The 25,717-nt window shown below is 37.9% G+C and overlaps 2 protein-coding genes across 2 annotated transcripts; both read left to right on the top strand.

Annotated features, from left to right (window-relative positions):
* Nucleotides 1-365: 365 nt before the first annotated feature.
* On the top strand, nt 366-1,169 carry LOC132629247 (uncharacterized). The gene has a single exon (XM_060344959.1). It carries the CDS (start codon nt 478-480, stop codon nt 979-981), a length of 504 nt encoding a protein of 167 aa, XP_060200942.1. The 5' UTR covers nt 366-477; the 3' UTR covers nt 982-1,169.
* Nucleotides 1,170-17,682: 16,513 nt separating this feature from the next.
* LOC132625962 (sucrose-phosphatase 1) lies at nt 17,683-23,404 on the top strand. Its single transcript, XM_060340645.1, has 9 exons — nt 17,683-18,047; nt 19,295-19,378; nt 19,444-19,743; nt 19,890-19,991; nt 20,100-20,294; nt 20,398-20,688; nt 21,592-21,778; nt 22,630-22,676; nt 22,754-23,404. The coding sequence occupies exons 1-9, from the start codon at nt 17,961-17,963 to the stop codon at nt 22,847-22,849; spliced, it is 1,389 nt and encodes a 462-aa protein (XP_060196628.1). The 5' UTR covers nt 17,683-17,960; the 3' UTR covers nt 22,850-23,404.
* Nucleotides 23,405-25,717: the final 2,313 nt, after the last annotated feature.

Here is a 25,717-nt window from a genome sequence, read left to right on the forward strand (position 1 = left end):
GTGCTTGAAGAGTCACAAAAGCTTAAGGAATTAGCATCGAATATCCCGTAATTTCACGACTCATCAGAAGACACAACGTTTGAGAACTTGGGCACAAGTAATTCCGAACAGGTATATGGAATTCCTTTTCTACTAATTAATTAATACAATTAAAATTATAGAATAAAGGCAGAAATTTGAGAATAAAGATAAATAGAGATTCTGACCTAGGAGAGTGCCACGACAGCGGGCTCATGTCTTGCAATTATATAAATATATGTATATATAAGAAGTGGGACATCTATAGTTCTAATGGAACCTAAACCACAAGTATAAAACTAACTCGAATAAATCTATTCATGAATCACCGACCAAGTTTTATTGTTTTCCAATATTAAATCAACACCTCCTAATTTTAATTTCTTGCATCCCATTGTTTTTCCACTTCTTCTTCTTTTGTAACTCATCAATAAACGAAAGAAGAAAAAGTGAAAAACAATGGCTATCCACATGAACAAAATTCCTCTTTTGATCATATCCCTAAGTTCCATCACCCTTATATCTCAAGCAATTGCAAATGATCTCATAATTTCTTCTACACCTTCCTCATCACCTATTAACAATGAAAATGGTGCAAGTGTTAAGAATCTTGTTAGCAGTCTCATGGTTTCATCCATGTCGAAAACGGAGGATTTCTTACATAGAATTATTTTGGTACGTTTAGATGCAACTGTAGATGCTTATAAAAAAGATTGCCTCGAGACATGCAAAGAGGTGTATGAAGATGCAGTTGATGCTATGAAAAATACACTAAACGACGTAAATGAAGGCAATTATTACAAAGCCAATGTGGATGTTAGTGCTATGTCAACAAATATGGAAACTTGCAAAGAATGTGCCAACGAGATTTATGGTGATGATCCTGAATTCACAAAATTTGATAATTGGTCGCATGTTGTTATTGAGGATGCCTTAACTAGAATCACTAGCGTCAGCACTTAATAAAACATTGAATTGTCAACAACAAAAGAAGTCAGAAATTGTCAAGAACATTTAAGATTTAATGTGTGTATAAAAAATAATTTGTGATCTGTATCTACATTATAGTTTTTTTAAAAAAATAATTTGTGATCTGTATCTACTTTATAGTTTTTTTTAATTATTTTTTATATATGCTACATAATTTTTCGACAAGATTATCTCAGAGACATGCAAAGACGTGTATGAAGATGCAGTTGATGCCATGAAAGTACACTAGAAGATGTAAATGAAGGCAATTATTACAAAGCAAAAGTGGATGTTAGTGCTATGTCACCAAATATGGAACTTGAAAAGAATGTGCTAATGAGATTTATGGTGATGATCCTGAATTCACAAAATTTGATAATTGATCACATGCTATTATTGAGGATGCCTTCTAGAATCATTAGTGTTAGCAATTAAGAAAATATTGAATTATCTAAAAAAAAAAAAAAAAAAAAAAAAAAAAAAAAAAAAAAAAGCTAGTCAGAAATTTTGTTAAGGACGTTCAAAATTTAGTATGTGTGGATAAGAAATATTTTTTGATCTCTATCTGCAGTATAATTTTTTTTCTATATATACAACATAATGTTTTGATGAGTGATGTTCAATTGACTACCCTTCCATTTACGTGGCTCCGCCAACTTGATAACTTGACCGATTTTTTATTTATTATTATTATTATTATTATATAGGAAACTTTGTCAGATGGAATTTTAATTTGTAATTAAAATTCTCCTATTTTGCTATTATATATGTTGGTTTTTTTAGTAATATATGGTAGAGATTTGATCGTTTCTCTGGTCTCTTCTTCTTTATTGGTATAAACAACCCTTTTCTTGAGTTTCGCTATAGCAAGTGCCTCCGAATTTAAAGTTGCTTGTTGTTCCAACTCAGTTCCAACAATATATTTCTCGAAGCAGAAAGAGAACTGCTTGACGTTGTGCATTAAAACACATTGAAGTTTCTCTTGTCTCTATTCCTTCTTTGATGGGGTACATTTTTTCCGAATATTTCTCTAACCCTCTGTTTGGATGGTTGTTTCCCGTGGTTCATTAATGCACAATATGGTATGGTACAGTATGATGTTGTATTATATTGTACAGTATTAATGAACACAATGTTTGGATAAATTGTATCATTTGTTGTGGTTTAATAACATTTGTATTGTTTGGTTTGACTGTATAGTACTGTATAATAACTTTTAAGTTTACTAAAATACCCTTAACTCTTAATTAGAAATTAATTTTTATAAAACTCAGGTAAAGAATAAAATAGAAACTTCAAAAAATAAGTAGGTAGTGGATGGGGGTGGTGTGGGGTGGGTGGTTGTGGGGGTAGTGGGTGGTAGGGTGGGTGGTTGTGGGGATGGAGTTAGGTGATAGTAAGGGGTAGTGGGTAGGGCTGGTAGAGGGCTGGTGTCACGACCCAGCTAGGGGCCGCGACGGGTACCTGGAGCTAGTTACCGAGCACCGCTCACTCTACTACTTATCTTGCTCATTTAATACTCTTTTATAAATTTCACATACCAATCGTAGGAAAATCATATTTAGTCAAAACATAGATACTTTATATACATTTGAAAACCTCTTGTGAGACCATCTAACCCACACTGCGTATCTACGAGCCTCTACTAAAATACTGTATATACATGGGCGGAACAAGACTCCGTCGTGCCCAAAATATGCATATATACTAAAAGGATAATCCTAAGCACCTCCGGACGATGGAGTGCTTTCAACCAGCTGACTGCTACTGAGGATCTGGGCCAAGCTCTCCTCTCTGTCTACCTGTGGGCATGAACACAGCGTCCGAAGAAAGGAAGTCAGTACGAATGTTGTACTAAATATGAAAAGCATAAACAATGAAAGAAAACATCAACAATATAGTGATAACATCAACATGAAATATCTGGATCTGTCTGATAATCATAAAGGAAATCATGCGTGCCATCTTACTCATACTCATCCTCATAACATATATGCATCATATGCAAGCTGCCCGTCCATGTCGGAACGGTGTGATAATCAATAATATTAGCCCGCGTCCAGGCCTCCCGCGTCCGGGGTACCATCTCATGCCGCCCACTAGTGGTGTCTGCCCATGCCAAAGGGTCATGGTGTATCCGTATAGTTGCCCGTCTTGGCGGTGACTGCCCGGCCAACTAGGCACGGTGTGAAATGCTTATGTCATGCTTATCATAAAATGCTCATAATAATAATATACTCATCATAAAATACTTATCTTATCATAATGCGTATATAAGACTCATGATCAACTTTACTCTATCGGGGTGACGTAAGGTCGTGATCCCCCGATTACATTATGGAACAACTATTGATACTCTGCCTCACCTTGAAGGAACTAGTACATAAGGTGAGTGTAAGCGATAATTAACATCATCATTATACTAGCATCATCATATCGTATTCCTCATCTTATATAGACATTAAGGAGTTAGACTCTTAGCCTTTCGGACTATAGGAACTCATGAAGAGAATAGGAATTTCGTGTTACAAGATTCATGCCATCAGAAAGAAGGGACTAGCCTTACATACCTTGGTCGTTTAGCTAAGATATCGCTCACTCGTTCTCCTTCAATATCGCGTCGTTACCTTCATAAAGAATTCATATAAACATTAGCATACTAACTACAAGAACGCGTCGCTAATTCTAGGAGAAGTCGGACAACGCTTCCTTTGCTCATACTAATTTCCATGTTGTATATTAACTCCCAACATTCATAACATTATTCACAATATCGCAATCAACAATCGTCGTTTACGTACATTTAGCAAAATCCACCATTTTCTTCCAATTTTCCCTTATTTAATGATTTTAGCTCATCCTTGCATTTAATGCTTGTTTCATGATATAAACATCATTTATAATGTATTTGTACTCACAACACTCCAATATTCGTAGTTCAATTCCACTATCATTCATTCATGTCACTATTCATTCAATAATGACCTATTTCTATGTTCTTCTACATCTCAAGTGTCTAAGCTTTCCAATACTTCAAACAACATGGAATAATCATGAAACTTACCTTGGATAGTGGTTGAACAATCCTTAAGTTGAATTGCTTCACTTAGACAAAACCCTAGTTTCACCTTCTTGGGAATTACTTGACTTAGATGATCCCTTGATGTGTTTTTGCACTTGATTTCATAGGTTTAGTGTTGTTGTCCTTGATGTTCCTTGGATTCTTTTGAATTTCTATGGATGAAGTATGTGGAGAGTTCTGGAGCTTTTCTTGAAGTGTATGGATGAATAATGAAATAAAGTGAGCTTTGGTCCCTTTTTAATAATCCCAAAATCTAATCTTTAATGAATTCTCGTCGGGTGAACAGTGGTCGTAAACTGCAGTTTACGGACCGTATTGTGGTTTACGGTCCGTCTTCCATGATCGTGTTTAAGCAATTCAAAAACAGAAGGTTTGGCTGAGTGTCATGGCACTTTACGACTGGGGTTTACGGTCTGTAAACCAGTTTACGGGCCGTCCTCCAAGTCGTTTTTAATAATTTTCACCATTTACAGAAAGTCTTGGCTGAGGGACCTGGTGGTTTACAACCTGGTTTACGGTCCGTAAACCAGTTTACGGGTCGTATTCTGGGTCGTTTTTAACCATTTCAACACTTAACAGAAACTTGAGATTTTTGACGCAATGAAAGACGATTGCACTATACGGTCCGTAAATCACTTTACGGGCCGTATAGTGCCATATACGACCACTGGGTGAAAATTTTTCTGCAACTTTATTATTTCCAAAAATGCAAAATTAGCCATTCCCGACTTAGTAAAACACCATACACTCAAGTCCTTCATTGTTCTACTCATCACACAAGTACGGAAAAATTTCCGAGGTGTAACATTCCTCCCCCCTTTTGGAACATTCATCCTCGAATGTTCGACACTCGGGAATTCTAGAAAAATTTCGCTAGAGTTTCCTTTGTAATTTGGTACTACCAATTTACCACAACGACCCATAATATCATCGCCTCACGGGGCTATATCACAATATCAGCATATTTATGGCCACACACGACCAAAAACATAAAACTAAAACATTCATACCTCATATCGTCAACGTCTCATCTTGAATCTCTTCTGGGGATTGGAACAAATGGGGGTACATAGATTTCATCTTTTCCTCCGCTTCCCAAGTCATTTCTTCCCGATTATTGTTCCGCCATAGCACTTTGACTGAAGCAACCTTTTTATTCCGAAGCCTTCGCACTTGTCTATCCAAAATAGCAATGGGCACTTCTTCGTATGTCAACTTCTCTGTCACTTGTACATCATCAATCGGAACAATCCTCGTGGGGTCTCCAATACACTTGCGGAGCATCGAAACATGGAATACTGGGGGTACAGATTCGAGCTCTGAAGGCAATTCCAATTCATAGGCTACTCGACCCACCTTGCGGATGATTCGATAAGGTCCAATGTATCTTGGACTCAATTTCCCCTTTTTTCCGAACCTTATTACTCCCTTCATTGGTGAAACTTTCAAGAATACCCAATCATTAGCTTGAAATTCTAAATCCCGTCGGCGGTTGTCCGCATAAGACTTTTGGCGACTTTGAGCTGTTAACAGTCGGTCTCGAATCACTTTAACCTTTTCAACTGCTTGTTGGACCAAGTCGGGGCCTATCAATTGTACTTCTCCGGTTTCAAACCATCCAATTGGAGATCTGCATTTTCTTCCATATAAGGCTTCATACGGGGCCATTTGGATACTGGAATGATAGCTGTTATTATAGGAAAATTCAATAAGAGGCAAATGCTCATCCCAACTACCACCAAAGTCCAGCACACATGCTCGTAGCATATCTTCTAAGGTCTGAATAGTGCGCTCGGCTTGCCCGTCGGTCTGTGGGTGGAACGCCATGCTGAGCTTAACTTGAGTACCTAGACCTTCTTGAAAGGACTTCCAGAACTTGGCTGTGAACTGCGCCCCTCTATCCGTGATAATGGCCCAAGGAATACCATGAAGTCGTACAATCTCCTTGAGATACAATTTAGCATAATCCTCCGCTGAATATGTAGTCCTGACGGGGAGAAAATGAGCTGCTTTTGTGAGCCTGTCCACGATCGCCCATATAGAATCATACTTCCCTCGCGTACGGGGTAATCCTACCACAAAATCCATATTAATTTCTTCCCATTTCCACGTAGGAATTTCCATTTCTTGCAATAAACCTCCTGGCTTTTGATGTTCGGTTTTCACTTGCTGACAGTTTGGACATTGGGCTACAAACCCTGCTATGTCTCGCTTCATGTCATCCCACCAATATAGCAACTTAAGGTCGTGGTACATCTTGGTTGCACCTGGATGAATAGAATACCGAGAATAATGTGCTTCCTCTAAAATCCGTTGGCGTAAGTTTGCCACATCCGGTACACATAACCTGCCCCGATATCTAAGGACCCCTTCTATGGAAACTTCGAATGGAGACTTTTCTTTTTCGTGAGCTAAATCTCGATAATGGCTTAGCTGGGAATCCTCATATTGTCATTCCTTCACTTCTAGATTCAATGATGAAACTGTGGGGTCACTGATGCTAACACTTGCATCTCCTGAATCAGTCGCACGTACGCCGAGACTTGCTAGTTGATGGAGCTCACGAACCATTTCCTGCTTTTCCGAAGGAACTCCACATAAACTACCCATCGATCGGCGGCTAAGTGCATCTGCCACTACATTTGCCTTCCCTGGATGATATAGAATGTTCACATCGTAATCCTTTAGTAATTATAACCATCGCCTTTGTCGCAGGTTCAACTCCTTCTGTTTGAAAATATATTGGAGGCTTTTGTGATCCATATAGATGTCAACACGTACACCATACAAGTAGTGCCTCCATATTTTTAAGGCATGGATAACCGCGACCAATTCGAGATCATGAGTCGGATAATTCTGTTCATGCCTTCGCAACTGTCTCGAGGCATATGCTATAACTCTCCCATGCTGCATCAATACGCATCCTATTCCCACACCGGAGGCATCACAATATACGACATAGCCATCGGACCCTTCTGGAAGTGTTAGCACTGGCGCTGAGGTCAACCTGTTTTTCAACTCTTGGAAACTACGCTCACAGGCATCATTCCACTGGAATTTAGCCAACTTCTGAGTTAACTTCGTCAATGGGGCTAAAATAGATGAGAAGCCCTCTACAATTCTCCTGTAATATCCTGCTAACCCAAGAAAACTACGAACTTCCGTAGGTGTCGTAGGCCTTGGCCAAGTCTTCACAGCTTCTATTTTCTGAGTGTCGACTCGGATACCATCATCAGAAATAACATGACCTAGAAATGCCACGGACTTTAGCCAAAACTCGCACTTCGAAAACTTTGCATACAATTCCCGATCTCGAAGAACGCCAAGAACAATTCTTAGATGATCTGCATGTTCTGACTTTGTGCGATAATATACCAGGATATCGTCGATAAACACTATCACAAAAAGATCCAAGAACGGCCTGAACACATTATTCATTAAATTCATGAACACCGCCGGGGCATTTGTCAACCCAAACGACATCACTCGGAACTCATAATGGTCGTACCTCGTTCTGAAGGCTGTCTTGGGAATGTCTTCTTCTCTGATCCTCACTTGATGATAACCCGATCTTAGGTCTATCTTAGAAAACCACTTAGCACCTTGTAATTGATCGAACAAGTCGTCGATTCTGGGAAGGGGATATCTGTTCTTCACAGTCACCTTGTTCAACTGTCTATAATCGATACACATTCGTAGCGACCCATCTTTCTTTCGTACGAACAAGACCGGTGCTCCCCACGGCGATGAACTGGGTCTAATAAAACCCTTCTCGAGTAAGTCTTTCAACTGTGCCTTTAGCTCTTTCAACTCTGCTGGAGCCATTCGATAGGGAGGAATAGAAATAGGCTCGGTGTTGGGTACTACATCAATAGCAAAGTCGATTTCCCTTTCTGGAGGAAGGCCTGGTAACTCGTCGGGAAACACATCTGGGAATTCATTCACTACCGGGACAGACTGGAAAGTTGGCACTTCCGCTTCCGTGTCATGAACCCGAACTAGATGACAAATATAACCCTTGGCTATCATCTTTCTCGCCTTAAGGTAGGAAATAAACCTACCCTTTGGGGAAACTGTATTACCCTTCCACTCGAGTATGGGCTCTCCCGGAAATTTGAATCGAACTACCTTTGTCCGGCAACAAACATTAGCATAGCATGATGTCAACCAGTCCATACCCATAATTACGTCAAAATCTATCATCTCAAGTTCAATCAAATCAGCCTTTGTCTGACGATCACGTATAATGACTACACAGTTCTTATATACTTGCCTCGCTATTACAGGATCACCAACCGGAGTGAATACTTCGAAAGGTTTAATTGGCTCGGGTCTCACCCCAACACAATCAGCGATATACGGAGTAATATATGAGAAGGTAGAACCTGGATCAATCAGAGCATATACGTCACGGAAAAATATAGTCAGGGTACCTGTGACAACATCTGGGGAAGACTCGAGATCCTGTCGCCCAGCTAAAGCATACACACGGGGCTGAACGGCACCTGAAGTAGATGCTCCCCCTCTACCTCTGCCTCTACCTGCTGTAGTCTGAGGAGTCTGTGCTGTCGGGCGTGCTGAAGAAGAACCCGCTGCTGAACCTGTAGGCTGAGCCCCAGCTCTATCTCTCGCTGAGGGGCAATCTCTCATCATGTGACCAACTTGCCCGCAAGCATAACAAGCATCCGAACCCTGACGACACCGTCCGGAATGTAATTTTCCACACTGGCTACACCGCGGTACTGGAGGTCTCCTCTGACTAAAATCTCCCTGATACTGAGAACTTGGGGCCCTCGAACTCTGACCCTGCCCTGACTGGAAAGAGCAATCGAACCTCCTGTCTGAGAACCTAGGAGGCGCACTAGTCGCGGACTGACCTGAGTGCCTGGGATGTGTCTGTCTCGGTCCCTCTCTATACTCACTGCTCTCTCTCATAGATCTAGCCCTCTTACCTTGTCTTCTGTCACCATCACGATCACTTCTTTGTTGTCATTGTCGTTCCTCGAGATTCTGAGCATGGGCCTGTATCCGGGAAATATCCATCCCGTCTTGCAAGGAGGCCGTCAAACAATCTTTGTACAAATGTGGCCCCAGACCACTCACAAATCTATAGATTCTGTCTCCCATGTCGGCCACCATAGTCGGAGCATATCGGGCCAATGAGTTGAATTGCATGCTATACTCTCGGGCACTCATACCCCTTTGCTTTAAATTTAGGAACTTGTCCGCTCTAGCTCGGTGGACTTCGGGTGGCAAGTAGTAACGAATAAAGGCATCTACAAACTCTTGCCACACGGGAGGTGGAACATTTTCTCCTCTTGTTATCACCCAATTCTTATACCATAACACCACCACATCGCGGAGTCTATAAGAAGCCAACTCCACGGATTCGGTCTCGGAAGCATGGATAATCTCTAAAGTCCTCAACGTCTCATCAATAAAATTTTGCGGATCTTCATCTGGCTTTGACCTAAAGAATTCCGGAGGATTTAAGGCCATAAAGTCACGGGCTCTCGTACTAGCTGAACGATCCCTTGGACCCGCATCCTGTCGTTGTGCCTGAGCGGCAACCAATTGTGTCAATAAATGGATGGCCTCGGACACTTGTTGACCCGAAGCACCCGGTGGAGGAATCGGAGCTGAGGCTCTTCCCTGCTCTTCTACATTGGGCGCGGCCTCACTTTGCGATTCGCTTTCCTCTACATTTGCCGGAGGCTCTCTTTCTGCCTGCCTCTTTGTCGTAGCTTTGCCCTTCTGGGCAGCTGTAGCTTTTCCTTTTGGCGGCATTTTCTGAAACCATAACGCACTTTTAGGAATAACATAATCCTAAGCATGGCTCTATCTCACGATTTCATAAGAAGAAGGATGGTCATTTTCCTAAATGCCCTGTAGCCTCTTGTTTATTAGCGTGGCGCGCAACACACCATAAACAAGACTCTACTAGACACGGCTCGTAGACACTTCCTAGGACGAACTGCTCTGATACCACTTCTGTCACGACGCAACTAGGGGCCGCGACGGGTACCCGGAGCTAGTTACCGAGCACCGCTCACTCTACTACTTATCTTGCTCATTTAATACTCTTTTATAAATTTCACATACCAATCGTAGGAAAATCATATTTAGTCAAAACATAGATACTTTATATACATTTGAAAACCTCTTGAGAGACCATCTAACTCACACTGCGTATCTACGAGCCTCTACTAAAATACTGTATATACATGGACGGAACAAGACTCCGTCGTGCCCAAAATATGCATATATACTAAAAGGATAATCCTAAGCACCTCCGGACGATGGAGTGCTTTCAACCAGCTGACTGCTACTGAGGATCTGGGCCAAGCTCTCCTCTCTGTCTACCTGTGGGCATGAACACAACGTCCGAAGAAAGGACGTCAGTACGAATGTTGTACTGAATATGAGAAGCATAAACAATGAAAGAAAACATCAACAATATAGTGATAACATCAACATGAAATATCTGGATCTGTCTGATAATCATAAAGGAAATCATGCGTGTCATCTTACTCATACTCATCCTCATAACATATATGCATCATATGCAAGCTGCCCGTCCATGTCGGAATGGTGTGATAATCAATAATATTAGCCCGCGTCCGGGGTGTCATACCCCATTTTTAACCGGGTTAAATTAGAAGTACGACATATTGGAGATTCCTATTTTTGTTTGTGTTAAGGAGTCGCCACCTAATTATTTATGGTAAATTAGGGCACCTAAAGTTTATTAAAGTTATGTTTAAAGTTAGCTCTGTTTAAGGTCTGCGAAACTTAGGATTCTAGGTAAGGGTTCAATTAGTCTAAAGGGAAGGTATTAGGCATCCTTTAAGACCCATTAACAATGGTTAACCGACCGGACCAAAATTTAATTAGGTTAAGGGTAAATATAGTATTATAAATGTTTGGGAAATAACTTATAAACATAGCTAAAGTTTTAAAGTAAAAGGTAACAATGTTATTAGAAATAAGATATGTAAAAAATAATAAGTTGTATAAAAGAAGAGTTTAGTTTTGAACTGAAGGAGTGCGGGATATGTAGTGTTTTAAAACATAATTGAAAATAACTCTGGAAGGCCTTCACTAATTTTGTTTTAAGAGTGTATGAAATCTTCCTTCTCCCCTTTTTATCATGTTTATTAACTATAGCTAAAAATGTATGTGTTTGATTTAAATCCGAAGGATTGTTTATAAAATGTATTCGAGTTCATATTTGTATATCAGTAATACCTTAAGATTCTCAATATAATAGGAGTATAATTAAAAATACGTGTTCATGGCTTTACGCTCTTGAAGATCAATTGTTGCGATATAGATAAATATTATAAGTACTATAGATAATTTAATATAAAAGGAGAAGATGGCATTATGGAAAATATTAGTTCTTCCTACCCATTTACTAAAATCAAACCCATTAATTTCGCTAACTTCACTATGGTTCATCTAATCTAGTAAGACAAAATAAATGTTAGTCATACAAATCAAATAAAATACACAACAATAAAAAATAAGAAAGAGAGTAAAGAGTGAATGAGTTAGGCCCATTTTCGGACTGCTGCTGCAGTCTGTTTTGCTGTTGGGCTTCAGCCCAGATTTTGTTTTCTATTTGTGCTGCGGGCGGGGCTGGCACAGGATGAAGAGAAAGTTGGGCTTTTAGCCCAACGCCGAGTACGGGAGAAGATAGTCCCTTGGACTCGTACTCGATAGTCATGCATTAAAACGAAGGAAAAGAATTAGTATTCATTTAGGCAAATCAGCCAAAACTAGATAACAAAACACTGGAAAGGCAAAACAAACACGCTGGAAATCCAAACGAAGCATTTTTAATGAAAATAAATAATGAATCTCAATGTGCTAAAGGGGAGGAGATGTTAACATCGGCATGGTCTACTAGTAAGTAAATGGGAGAATAAACTCCATTGCAAGATATTCATGCCAAATAACTTACTATTGAACTAATAAAAGAGTCCAGCATAATTAAAGAAAACACAGCGAAAGAAAACAGAAGCACTGAGATACCAAATACATGAGACCCCGAGCATACAAGCAGCAACAAACTCACTGCTATGTCTTCCAGTTATACGCTTTAATAATTAATTCATGGAATGAGCACAGTCAAAACAGAGGTGAAAATATTTTTTGTACGTTAAAGATTGGACGCTAAATATAAGACATATTATTCATTAGTCTTAGCACTTGAGACGTAAAAACTTAAAGGGAAGTAGAAGACAATCCCAAGCCCACACTAATACAAGCTAGAGCTTTTGCAATGTTAATAATGATTGCTACTGTGATAGAAAAGTGAAATCTCAAACCACAAACCTACTAGGCTCTTTAGCATAACTACAAAATAAGGAAAAGGATACTTAAATAATCATTTTTTGTTTCACAAACAAAAGAGTTAGAGGCTGGCAAACAAGTTGATTACTTAAAATGACTAACTACGATGACATAAATGGAGTCTAAATAAGAAAGGAAATGCTGAAAATAACTGAAATACAACACTTCATGGCTCAAGGTGAAGCAGTGAAATGGCTAAAATGCAGCAGTAGTTCCAGCCCAAAATAGGCTTCAGAATTGAATAGCCAGCTACATCACAGTAGAGGGATTTTTACTCTCTCCCTAATCCTTAAAACCGAGATATCTTCCTTAAGCAAAAATGGTTTCATAGAGCAAGTGCACATATTCATTCAGTTTACACCGGAGCTAAACTATGCCTTGGTTTTCATCAATACTTGCAGCATTCCCACTTCCAGTTTTCAATCACAAAAAGGGTACCATTAAGAAACAACAGACACAAACTTTTATACAAATGGGCATCTATTTAAAAAGGGCAGAATCCATTCTGCATGCTCTCATTTTTTATCATTTATTAACTAGTTAAACAAATAGCTCCTTACATCTGCTTATAATGTGGTGCTTATCAAAAAAAAAAAAAACTACTAGTAGGGGAATCTGTTGGGAGGGAAACGCATTTTTTTTCATAGACAGAAACTGAAACAGTTGAGTTCAAATGCCTATATTTCATACGCTCATTAGCAGATATCCTAGTTACCCAATGAACAATAACAGCAGCTTCTTCTAACAATGACACCAGACTTAAACCCAGAACTATATTAAAAAAAAAAAACTTGAATCACATGTGTACATAACAGGGCTGCAAGATATTAGTTACATTTTCAAGGATATTTATATTGTCAAAGCCCATAATGTAACCTAATCACCTGGATCCCTATGGAAATAACAATGCATTAACAAATGTTCTTTCTTCTTACAACCCAAGGGACATCCTCTGAAGATTTTCAATACCAGAGTATATTTTGAAACCCCCAGTTAAATTCTAAAATCACTCGAATATCAACAAAACAATTTGAGAGAGTATGCAAAAAGTACAACATATTCTTCAAATTCCCATGTTTCAGTTGATCAAACTAAGTGGGAAAAGAAGACAAATGCTTCCACAGATGATTCCATATAAATTATGACATAAAAGAACAAGCTATAAAATACACTGAAATCATAATGTAAGTGGCATGATCATGTAAACAGTCCAAGAAATCATACAAGACACAAAAGGGCATTATTTATCTTATCAAACAGGTCATATGGCATGCTGCTCTCAGTTGCTCATGGTTTTAACCAAACTCACCACCCAGAGATAAGTCTTTCTAATCTATTCTTTTATGTCGATTGCAACCTAAGGCAAAAGGTTATGCCTAATTTCATGCCAGCAATACCAACAGTAATTCCAGGCATAGAGTGTTTAAACTGCTTGATTGAACAACCAAATGAACATGTGAATCAGTACGAGGATATGCATATTGACCAACTGGATTTGACTACTGCACGCTAATGCTAACACAGATAAATAAACTAAGATAGGACTAACTTATATGCTAACATTCATTAAGACCAAACTAACCAACCAATTTATATGTTGAATACATATGGAACTTACGAACTTATTCTAAGCAGAATTCATCATACACTTAAACAATAAAACTTAGAATTAACCCTTTATTGCACCTAAGCATTCTCTACTATATGAGTCTATATGACACTGCCCAAATCATAACAGAACCTGCCCTGAATGAACCAGTATAACTCACGCAATCGTCGACGACCAACAACTTAACCATAATAATTAAGCTTGAGGCAGACCTATTGTTCATGTTATCATACTTGTAAGAACAGATACAACCAAACATAACATTTTTTAGCCATACTTATGAACCATCAAGTGTATCGCAAACGAGATTCAGACCAAATTAGCTTGCACTTAGCCAAACAAAAATCAAAATAGCATAATCCGAGCCTAAAATGTGTTAATTAATCTAGGTTAACCAAACAGACCCACAACTAAGCAAGATTCGTGATAAATCACACCTAATAATTAATGAGCCAATAAATATCCAATAAGAACAGGATTTCAACTAACAGCACTTCAATTAGCAAAATTTCACAAGACGAAAAAACCTAAATAGCATCAGATTGTACCTGTTCGTGGTGCAGTGAAGTGGGGATCGTCAAGGCTTCGAATCTATACTCGAACGCGACGAACTCGAACTCGAAGAACCCGATTAAAGTAACAAAAGTTTCCAACCAAGAAAAGTGATTATTGGTTGTTCTTTTTTTCGAATAATGCTATCTTTGATGATTCAAAATTGTGTTTTATAGGGAATCTTTGGTTCCAGATCCTTTCAAACGTTGAATCCTCCTCTTTTATTTAATTAATTTTGGGCTTCTAATTTAATAACTAGTACAATATATAATATGTGAGGACAATTAATAATTAATGTGTAGAAAAAATAAAGATTTAACAAAGTGTTGTCTTGTAATCAATTTAACGAGTCCACCCGAAAATGAAACGATGACGAACATTTAAAATTTGTGATAAAGTAATGCTCGTAATGTTTAAAAATAAAAGTAGCGATATTAATAGTAGTAGCAATAAATAAAAATAGTGAAAATAAAGTATTTGGCTCGCCAATAAATTTAGAAGCCCGAGTAAATAAATTGAAATAAATGAGGGACAAAATTGGCTGTCAACACGGGGTACCATCTCATGCCGCCCACTAGTGGTGTCTGCCCATGCCAAAGGGTCATGGTGTATCCGTATAGTTGCCCGCCTTGGCGGTGACTGCCCGGCCAACTAGGCATGGTGTGAAATGCTCATGTCATGCTTATCATAAAATGCTCATAATAATAATATACTCATCATAAAATACTTATCTTATCATAATGCGTATATAAGACTCATGATCAACTTTACTCTATCGGGGTGACGTAAGGTCGTGATCCCCCGATTACATTATGGAACAACTATTGATACTCTGCCTCACCTTGAAGGAACTAGTACATAAGGTGAGTGTAAGCGATAATTAACATCATCATTATACTAGCATCATCATATTGTATTCCTCATCTTATATAGACATTAAGGAGTTAGACTCTTAGCCTTTCGGACTATAGGAACTCATGAAGAGAATAGGAATTTTGTGTTACAAGATTCATGCCATCAGAAAGAAGGGACTAGCCTCACATACCTTGGTCGTTTAGCTAAGATATCGCTCACTCGTTCTCCTTTAATATCGCGTCGTTACCTTCATAAAGAATTCATATCAACATTAGCATACTAACTACAAGAACGCGTCGCTAATTCTAGGAGAAGTCGGACAGTGCTTCCTTTGCTCATACTACTTTCCATGTTGTATATTAACTCCCAACATTCATAACATTATTCACAATATCGCAATCAACAATCGTCGTTTACGTACATTTAGCAAAATCCACCATTTTCTTCCAATTTTCCCTTATTTAATGATTTTAGCTCATCCTTGCATTTAATGCTTGTTTCATGATATAAAAATCATTTATAACGTATTTGTACTCACAACACTCCAATATTCGTAGTTCAATTCCACTATCATTCATTCATGTCACTATTCATTCATTCATGTCACTATTCATTCAATAATGACCTATTTCTATGTTCTTCTACATCTCAAGTGTCTAAGCTTTCCAATACTTCAAACAACATGGAATAATCATGAAACTTACCTTGGATAGTGGTTGAACAATCCTTAAGTTGCATTGCTTCACTTAGACAAAACCCTAGTTTCACCTTCTTGGGAATTACTTGACTTAGATGATCCCTTGATGTGTTTTTGCACTTGATTTCATAGGTTTAGTGTTGTTGTCCTTGATGTTCCTTGGATTCTTTTGAATTTCTATGGATGAAGTATGTGGAGAGTTCTGGAGCTTTTCTTGAAGTGTATGGATGAATAATGAAATAAAGTGAGCTTTGGTCCCTTTTTAATAATCCCAAAATCTGATCTTTAATGAATTCTCGTCGGGTGAACAGTGGTCGTAAACTGCAGTTTACGGACCGTATTGTGGTTTACGGTCCGTCTTCCATGATCGTGTTTAAGCAATTCAAAAACAGAAGGTTTGGCTGAGTGTCATGGCACTTTACGACTGGGGTTTACGGTCCGTAAACCAGTTTACGGGCCGTCCTCCAAGTCGTTTTTAATCATTTTCACCATTTACAGAAAGTCTTGGCTGAGGGACCTGGTGGTTTACGACCTGGTTTACGGTCCGTAAACCAGTTTACGGGCCGTATTCTGGGTCGTTTTTAACCATTTCAACACTTAACAGAAACTTAGAGATTTTTGACGCAATGAAAGACGATTGCACTATACGGTCCGTAAATCACTTTACGGGCCGTATAGTGCCATATACGACCACTGGGTGAAAATTTTTCTGCAACTTTATTATTTCCAAAAATGCAAAATTAGCCATTCCCGACTTAGTAAAACATCATACACTCAAGTCTTTCATTGTTCTACTCATCACACAAGTACGGAAAAATTTTCGAGGTGTAACAGCTGGGTGGTGTGAGGTGGGTGGTTGTGGGATGAGGGTGGGTGAGTTGTTGTGGGGTGGGGTGGGGTGGTGGTGAGGAGTAGTGGGTGGTGGTTGGGTTGGTGGGGGTGGGTGGCAAAGGAGTGGGGTAGTTAAGGGTGGGGGTGAGTGTAAGGTGGGAGTGGGGTGGGGTATAATGGAGAAATGAAATACATAACCACGGAAAAACCATCAAATCTGTGGTTACAAAAATTGGGACTTTTTATGGTTCTATAACCATGGAATGAACCACGAGTTTACAACAGCATACCACATAATTTTAAGAACAATGAAAACAAACATGGTTTCATAGAAAATCATACATTAATGAAGCACAGGAAACCACCTTCCAAACAAGGGGTAACAAAAATTTTAATCTAAAATCAATAATTTTTTCAATAGTGCATAGTATATAGTATTTTTATATTTTTTTAATGCATAACAATAATATTCTTCCATCCTTAACTAGAGATCTCAGATTCAAACCCTGGATATGAATTTGCAAATATACATATAAGTATATAATAAAAATGCGCATATATGCAAATTTTATGTGGAACCGATTTTCACATTAAAACCGTCTCATTTTGAATAGTTCAATGGAAAAATTGACTCATTTTTTCATGTTTTGAAGCAACCGTTAGTAGTAAAGATATTTTTAAGCTATTTGGCTAGTTGGAAAGCATTTTTTTAGTAGAAAAACATACCGACGAATGCGTTTTTGAGCAAAAAACATAACGGGGGACAAACGTTGATCTATTTCGAATAGTTCAAGGATAAAGACTGTATATCCAAATTCATCACCAAAGTTGAACTCTCGAAATTCGAATTATATCACGACCGACAAAGTATAAAATTTAAGAATCTTGATCTTAGTTTTTGGGATGCTTGTACAAAAGAAGCGCCTAAAGGAAATTGGATCCACAAAATTGGAAAAGCATACATAAATTAACTGTCTTTTTTTCACTCTATGCCTTCTCTTAAGCTAAGTTTCAATTTTTCTAGTTTCCCAAGTTGCTGCTGTTGTTCCTACACTCGAAAAATTCCTTCATTTCAGGTAACCCCATTTTGTTAATTTTTCTGGAAACACTTTATATGTATATAAAATGCACATATATGGCTGATACTTTATTGGGTATACTGTGATTTTTGTAATGAATCAGTTCTTGATATACATTAGTTTTTTTTTTTTTTTTTTTTTTTTTTTTTGTGTTTTTACATTTGGGTGATTGAATGAACTTGAGTTGATTTGGGATTCTTGGATCTTTCTGGTTAACAGTTGAGACTATTTTTTTTATTATTATTTTTTTGAGATGGTCAAAAACACACCTGAAATTATATTTTTTCGCAAGTTACCCGTCTTAAGTATCGGTTGTTCCCTTTTCCTACCTGAACTATCACTATCTGTGTATTAAAACACACCTCGAAGTTGACTAAGCCAACTATCAATTGATCCCTTTTCCTACCTGAACTATGGGAACAATTGATAGTTGGGGTGTGAAACTCGCGAAAAAAAAATTGTTCGGGTGTGTTTTTAACCATTATTTCTTTTTTCTTCCCTAGAGAATTTATCTGTTTCTTACTTTGACTTGGAAGTTGGGTTTCTTAGAGCCTGTTTGGTTTAGATGATTAAAGGTAGTTGATAAGTATTAAGTGCTAAAAAATACTTATAGGTAATGAAACTGCTTGTAATTAAACAATTACATGTTTGGATAGAAGTGTTGAAGCTGATAATAAGTCTAGTGTGTTTGGTAAGAAGGTGCTCCTAAAACACTTTTTCTGTTAAAACTGAAATGTCCTTGAAGTTATTTACAAAAAAAAAAAAAAAAAAAATATATATATATATATATATATATATATATATATATATATATATATATATATATATATATAAATTTAAGGTTATTTTTACATAGAAAAGGAGGATTGAGGGAATAAAACAGAGAGATAATTTAAAGTTATGTTGTAGGAAGATTTTTTGGAGATTACAAAAGATATTAGGAATAAGCTCGTAAAAGATTTGGTCATTACAAAAGTGCTTGTAAGGTGTAAAATCATAAGTTAGGAGTGGCCAACTTTTGGCTTATAAACACTTCACATATAAGCATTTTGGGTGTTTACTAAACGCGTAGATAAGCCAAAAAGTGTTTATAAGCTAGTTTGACCAGTTTATAAGTTTAGGCAAACACCCTCTTAGTTTTCGATATGCATTTTAGAGGATAGGCAACTTAGTTAATAATTTTGAACTTCTTCATGAAAAGTTTACTCACTTTTCTTTCTCCTTTTTTCTTTGTCTTGTTTCAGAGTGAAGCTAACATTAAATCAACCATGGATCGGCTAACCAGTGCTGCACGTCTCATGATAGTCTCAGATCTTGACCAGACAATGGTGAGTTGTTGTAGTTCGCTTTGCTTCTGTATGCTGCTTTAACTTACGTTAGACTTTCTTTACAGGTCGATCATCAAGATCCTGAGAACCTCTCTCTGCTTAGGTTTAATGCTTTATGGGAGGCCAATTATCGTGAAAACTCTTTGTTAGTGTTCTCAACTGGGAGATCACCTACGCTTTACAAGGAGTTACGAAAAGAGAAGCCAATGCTAACCCCAGATATTACCATTATGTCTGTGGGGACTGAAATAACGTATGGTAACTCTATGCTGCCAGATGATGGTTGGGAAGCATTTTTAAATAACAAGTGGGATCGGAAAATAGTGACCGAGGAGACGAGAAAATTTCCTGAACTCACCCTTCAGGTACATTTGTTCGGGTCATTTGTATATTACTCCGTTTAAATTTTGGTTCCAGAATTCGCAACCACTTACGGTGTAAAACCAGTTTGTATGCTGGATGTTGTTATCGTGATTGATGTCTCATATATCAACTTCTTTTCACCCTTCAGTCCGAAACAGAGCAACGACCTCACAAGGTCAGTTTCTATGTTCTGAAAGACAAGGCTCCAGCTATAATGAGAACTCTTTCCAAGCGCTTGGAAGAACGTGGGGTATGATGTCACTTTTACACTTCTAGCTTATGGGATCAATATGATGCTCCATAATAAAGTTTCACGTCTTTTTGTTCTAATTTTTAGTATTTCTATTTTTGTCATCAGTTGGATGTCAAAATAATTTATAGTGGAGGGATGGCTTTAGACATTTTGCCACAAGGTGCTGGTAAAGGACAAGCACTTGCATATTTGCTTAAGAAATTAAAGAGTGAGGGCAAATTACCAAACAACACGCTTGCCTGTGGTGACTCTGGAAATGATGCTGAGCTTTTCAGTATCCCAGATGTTTATGGTGTGATGGTTAGTGATTTAGCTACCTCTCCGATTTATCTTTTATGATGTTGTGTTTATATTTTATGTTTCGAGTTCAGAACTGCTCTAAAAATCTATATTCACTTTGCAGGTAGCGAACGCAATGGAGGAATTATTACAATGGTGTGCGGCAAATGCGAAAGATAATCCAAAAGTAATTCATGCAACAGCGAGATGTGCGGCGGGTATAATACAAGCCATTGGGCATTTCAACCTGGGACCAAGTACCTCTCCTAGAGACATTACAGATATGTCAGACACCAAGATGGATAATTTTAATCCTGCTTATGAAGTCGTCAAATTTTACTTGTTTTTCGAGAAATGGAGGCGCGGAGAAATTGAGAATTCCGACCTTTACTTGTCGAACCTGAAAGCAGTTTGTGTATGTACCCTATACCTACTTTAGTGTTGTTGTCTTCTGTTGAATGATGTGTATTTTATGCTCTGAATATTGGCTGTGTTAAGTCTCTCTTGAGAAATAGATGGAGGCGAGCTTCTTTTTCTTTTAATGTGTTTTTTTTTTCCTTCTTATTCTTGCCTGTCTTTCTAGGAAACAACCTCTTTCAGAAATGCAGGGTAAGGCTACGTACAACAAACCTTTGTGGTCCAGCCCTTCCCTGGACCCCGCGCGTAGCGGGAGCTCAGTGCACCGGGCTCCCCCCCCCCCCTCTTTTTTTTTTGCTTGTCTTTCTGGCTTGCTTTCCAATGCTACTCTCGTGCTGCCATATTGAGAAAAACATGTTTAATTTTCTTTGTATTTATGACTATGAACTCACAAAACTGATGAAATATCCCCTTCATGGAAATTTTCTATGATCCGATTCTCTTCATTTTCTTCTTGTTTCTCAGTTAAGTCTGTTAGAATTTTGCTTTTGGAGTGCAGTAACTTTATGTTACTGCTTTAGTTTTTTCTTATATCCTAGTCAATAGTTTGTTAGCTAAGCTAGTCCTATTTTATAGTAATTAGTTAATTGGAGATATGATTCTGTGAAGATGTTTTAGGTTAGGATTATGATCATCTTTTTACTATGTTTGGTTACTGCAAGTACTATAAATGCAAAGCTCAATAAAGCTATATATATAAAACAGTTCCCGCTGACTGCATCGCCAGTATATTTCTCCTAGCCTTCCTCTGCTATTTCTCTAAGTTTCTCTGTTAAAAACAAACAGTCTCAGTTGAGAAGGGGTGGAGGTTGTAGGCGGGTTGATCTTGAGTTTTGGTTATTCCGTAATGCCTTTTCTTTCGCATGACAATTCAAATTTACTAACTCTTTTGTTGCTGCAGAGACCATCTGGTACTTTTGTGCACCCATCTGGAGTTGAGAAATCTTTTGAGGAATGCGTAGATACATTGAGAAAGTGTCATGGGGACAAAAAGGGTAAACAATTTCGTATTTGGGTTGATCAAGTTTTACCTACACAGGTTGGTTCAGACTCATGGTTAGTGAGTTTCAAGAAATGGGAGCTTTGTGGTAAGTGTCTTTTGCCTCGTTAGATGGCCTTTTATTTTTACTTCTCCTTTTCTCACGTCTCTTCTTTAACTTGATTTTATTACATAAATACCAATTACGCCTCAGAACAGATCTAAATTTGCAGAAAGTAGATGAGGAATAGTGTGATGATTGAAGTGTCTAGCCTTTTCCATAGTTGAGCCAATTCACAGTACAAGTGCTCTAACTTCAATATTTGAGCCTCCAATTTTCAGACTATGGTGCATGCACTGTGAATTAGTTCTTTTTAGTTTTTAACTCTTTAAATTTTATGAAGATGCTCTAGGAAGAGTTTGATGCCCCACCAGGACGTCAACCTAGAAAAAGTTGAAAGAGTTATAAGCCAAAGAGGCACCCGATTATCCTACTTGAGTTTTTAGCTTAACACAGTTTACCCCCTTAACTTGTAGCTAAATCTCTTTTACACACCTTAGTTTCAGGGGAACCTTTTACACTCCAAACATTTCTCCAGGTGTGTCTAAAAGAAAAACACACAACATTTCTTCAGCTTGTCCTCACATACCACTCACTATCTTAATCATTCTCCGGTATGTTGCTCGGACTCTCCAAAATGATGCCGCAACCGTGTCGGATCCTTCAAAAATGCACTACTTTGGAGGATCCTACACGCACCAGTGTCCATCTTTGAAGAGTCCGAGCAACATAGATTCTCCGCGAGGAAAAGTGCTGCTATAGTCATTTTTAACCAAGTGATTATGGAAATAACTTTACTTTCTGTGAGAATATTCCAATAATTGCGCGATCTACATCTTCTATCTATTTGACTCTTGTTATGATTACTGTACTATCTTAAAATATGCTGTTTCTTACAGGCGAAGAGCGACAATGTTGCATAACTACCGTCTTATTAAGTTCAAAGGTGAAGTTTGTTGAAGGATCATTGCAATTTTTGTCCTACAATCCAAAACCTGTTATAATTAGCTTTTTCACTTCCAGAATTTGACCGTCGCAGACGGACTCACTTGGACACACATGCATCAGACTTGGCTGCAGGGAGCAGCAGCAAGCGACTCCACGACCTGGTTCTTTTAGGTTTCACTCTGAAAAGTCGGTGTTCCTTTTACCAGTCCAGCAAATAAACACAAGAACATTGTAGCTATAAGCATCGACGCCCCCTTCTCCTCCCCACACACCCTCTTACCCTGCTTGTTCGCGTCCTTCCTCGGTGATGAATGTATTACAATCTAAACCCATGGCTAATCAGTTAGGTAACAAGCATTTTATCCTTTTTGACAATTGTAGCTGTCAAATTTATAGTTAGAGAACATTAGTTGTATGCCAAATTTTCGAACTGTGAATTCTAGCTTGATTCATCGGCAATTTCGGGACATGTGGTCTCGCGAGAAGGAATTCGGGTTCCTCTGTGGAATATGCTGTGTGCCTTTGGTGTCACATCAAAGATTTATTGTTATGTCAATTCCATGGAGTGAAAAGTCTGATTAACACTAAACCACAGAGAAGCATAGCTGAGAAGTGTGAGTTATAATGAGTAATACATACACATTGTATTCTGTAGATTGTACGAGAGTTGAGATATAAACACATGAAATAGTTATTCATAGTGAAAATTACATATAGTCATCTCTACATTTTTTATTTATTTATTTAATTCATGCCAAGAGTCTCTTTAACCTTGAGTTGAATCTTTGAGGTCTTTCGAGATTACTTAATTCAGTTGCCCCAGGTCTTGGAGCGACAAATGAGCAGTTTGGCCTGAATTTAGACAGGTTAAAATGGTGAAATTTTATGGGATACCTTATTTTGACGCCATTTAATCTCTACCCATTTTTTTTTAGAATTATTCGATTTGTACCTAGTTTTGGCAAACATCAGACAAAAACACGCTTGCTGCCTCCCTCTATGAAAAGTGAGTTTAAATGAAGTGAGCGTTGGAAAAATGAGTCCAAATACTGCAAAAGATATCACCATGTTGCTAAGAAATGGGCTTATGGACAATCTCACATATGGAAGAGGCTCAAGGATAGCAAAAAGGTGGTGGAACCTTCTATTCTATGGAAAATTGGCAACAAAGGAGAGGCATCCTTCTGGTGGGACAATTGGACTGAGCTATGGTCAAGGATTTCTATAGGGGTAATATTTGAAATATTGTGAAACTTAGAAGGATCAACTCTACTGTCACCATTGAGTTTACACTGAGAGACAGGATTTGCCTATCTGGACTCATGATCTTACAGGGAAATTCAGCAGCAAAACTGCTTGGCAGATTGTGAGAAGGAAAAGAGGATCAACACTTGCTAGCTCAAAGAATTGACACAGAGAAGTTCCTTTTAGGATCTCTTTCTTCTTGACAAGGGCTCTACAAAATAAGACCCTTCCGATGATGCAGTGTAAAGGTTTGAAATCTACCTTTCTTCTATTTGTAATTGTTGTCCAATTCGTAAAATAGAGACCACTGAATGTCTCTTAGAGTGAAGGACAAATAGCCAAACAGGTATGGGAATGCTTTTGCAATTCCTGTGGTATTGGTCTGGTTCAGGGACATCTAAGATGGTCAACTATGAAATGGTGGATAGCCAAAGACAAGAATGAAGTTCACTCATGCATTCTTTAGTGTATTCCAATTGCTATATGCTGCGAACTGGAAAGTGTGGAAAAACAGGTGCCAGGTTTGAAGAAAAGAAGATGTCAACTTGGTACATCATTCATCAAGTCAACAATTTTTTTTCTTTAATTCTCAAAGTACAGTTCCCTGATCGTAACTTCCTAGTTCTTGGCTGGAGAAATGTAATATGTTGGAAAACCTCAGATATGTAACTCATTCTCAGGCAGTGTACTGGTATAAACCCAATGTTAATCAGTTCAAGCTCAATGTGGATGGTTGTAGTAAAGGAAATCCAGGGTCAGCTAGAGGAGGAACATCATCAGAGATCACAAAAGTATTATGAGCCATGCTTTTGCTCAATTTTATTGCCAGCGTAGCAACAATATGGCCGAGGCCTTGGAAATTTGGAAAGGGATTAACATTTGTAAGGATAACGGTTTTCAGAATGTGATGGTGGAATCTAATTCTCCTATAGTTGCCTACATGATCAAAGAAAACTAAGACCACCCTTGCAACTAGCTGAGATTATTGTTAAGATCTAGAGATTAACTAGACATGAAGATTTTGTGTTCAAACACATGTACAGAGAGGGCAACTCTACTGCTAACCTACTTGTTAACTTGGGAGAACACTCGAAAACTTCTATCTTCACTGAAGCTTCCCTCCTTCCTGCTAGAAACAAAAGAAATAAATTCATCTCTAATGGTAGCTGACTTGCTTGAATTTTTGCGGCATTTATTGATGTACTTAGTGTCCTCGTGCTGTTGGTTTCAACCAAACAATAGAGGCAATACTCATCAACACTTTCAGCTTTATATTAGTGTACAAATGGTAGGATGCAATTATCCAACCTTCACAATGTAAACGAGGCTAAGGTCTATGTTTTCCTCCGTGTAATTATGATTTTTGGTAAATATACATGTTGGATTCATGCCTAACTCCTCCATCATAAGTATGGAACTCTTGAAAATAAAAATAAAAATAAAAAGAGCATTGTTGGAAATATTTAAAAACATTGGATTGAAGAATATTAACAAGGAATTATTCGTTATTACTAGTTTGTTTCAAGAATGACTCACTTTTATATTTGAAAGTTTCATAATTTAAAAAAAAAAAAAAATTATCTTTGATGACATGCTTATATAGACACAAAAATCTCATGAAATTTTTTAAAATCTTCATACTTTGTTTCTTAAATTCCATCCAATTAAGTATGCTACCTTAATTGAAAAGGAGGGAGAAATATCATATTAAAGTATGTACGAATAAATCTCTCTATAACAATCTCGTTTGTTCAGACATTTTCTTGCTGCTATGGTGATTGTATGTTATATATC

The sequence above is a fragment of the Lycium barbarum genome, chromosome 2, assembly GCF_019175385.1.
Source record: "Lycium barbarum isolate Lr01 chromosome 2, ASM1917538v2, whole genome shotgun sequence".
NCBI classification, from domain to species: Eukaryota; Viridiplantae; Streptophyta; class Magnoliopsida; order Solanales; family Solanaceae; genus Lycium; species Lycium barbarum.

Coding starts and splice junctions, on each gene's coding strand:
- LOC132629247 (XM_060344959.1), top strand. CDS start 478: ATGGCTATCCACATGAACAAAATTCCTCTTTTGATCATATCCCTAAGT.
- LOC132625962 (XM_060340645.1), top strand. CDS start 17,961: ATGCCTTCTCTTAAGCTAAGTTTCAATTTTTCTAGTTTCCCAAGTTGC. Junction 19,379..19,443: donor CAGATCTTGACCAGACAATG/GTGAGTTGTTGT, acceptor CTTTCTTTACAG/GTCGATCATCAAGATCCTGA. Junction 21,779..22,629: donor CAAGAAATGGGAGCTTTGTG/GTAAGTGTCTTT, acceptor TGTTTCTTACAG/GCGAAGAGCGACAATGTTGC.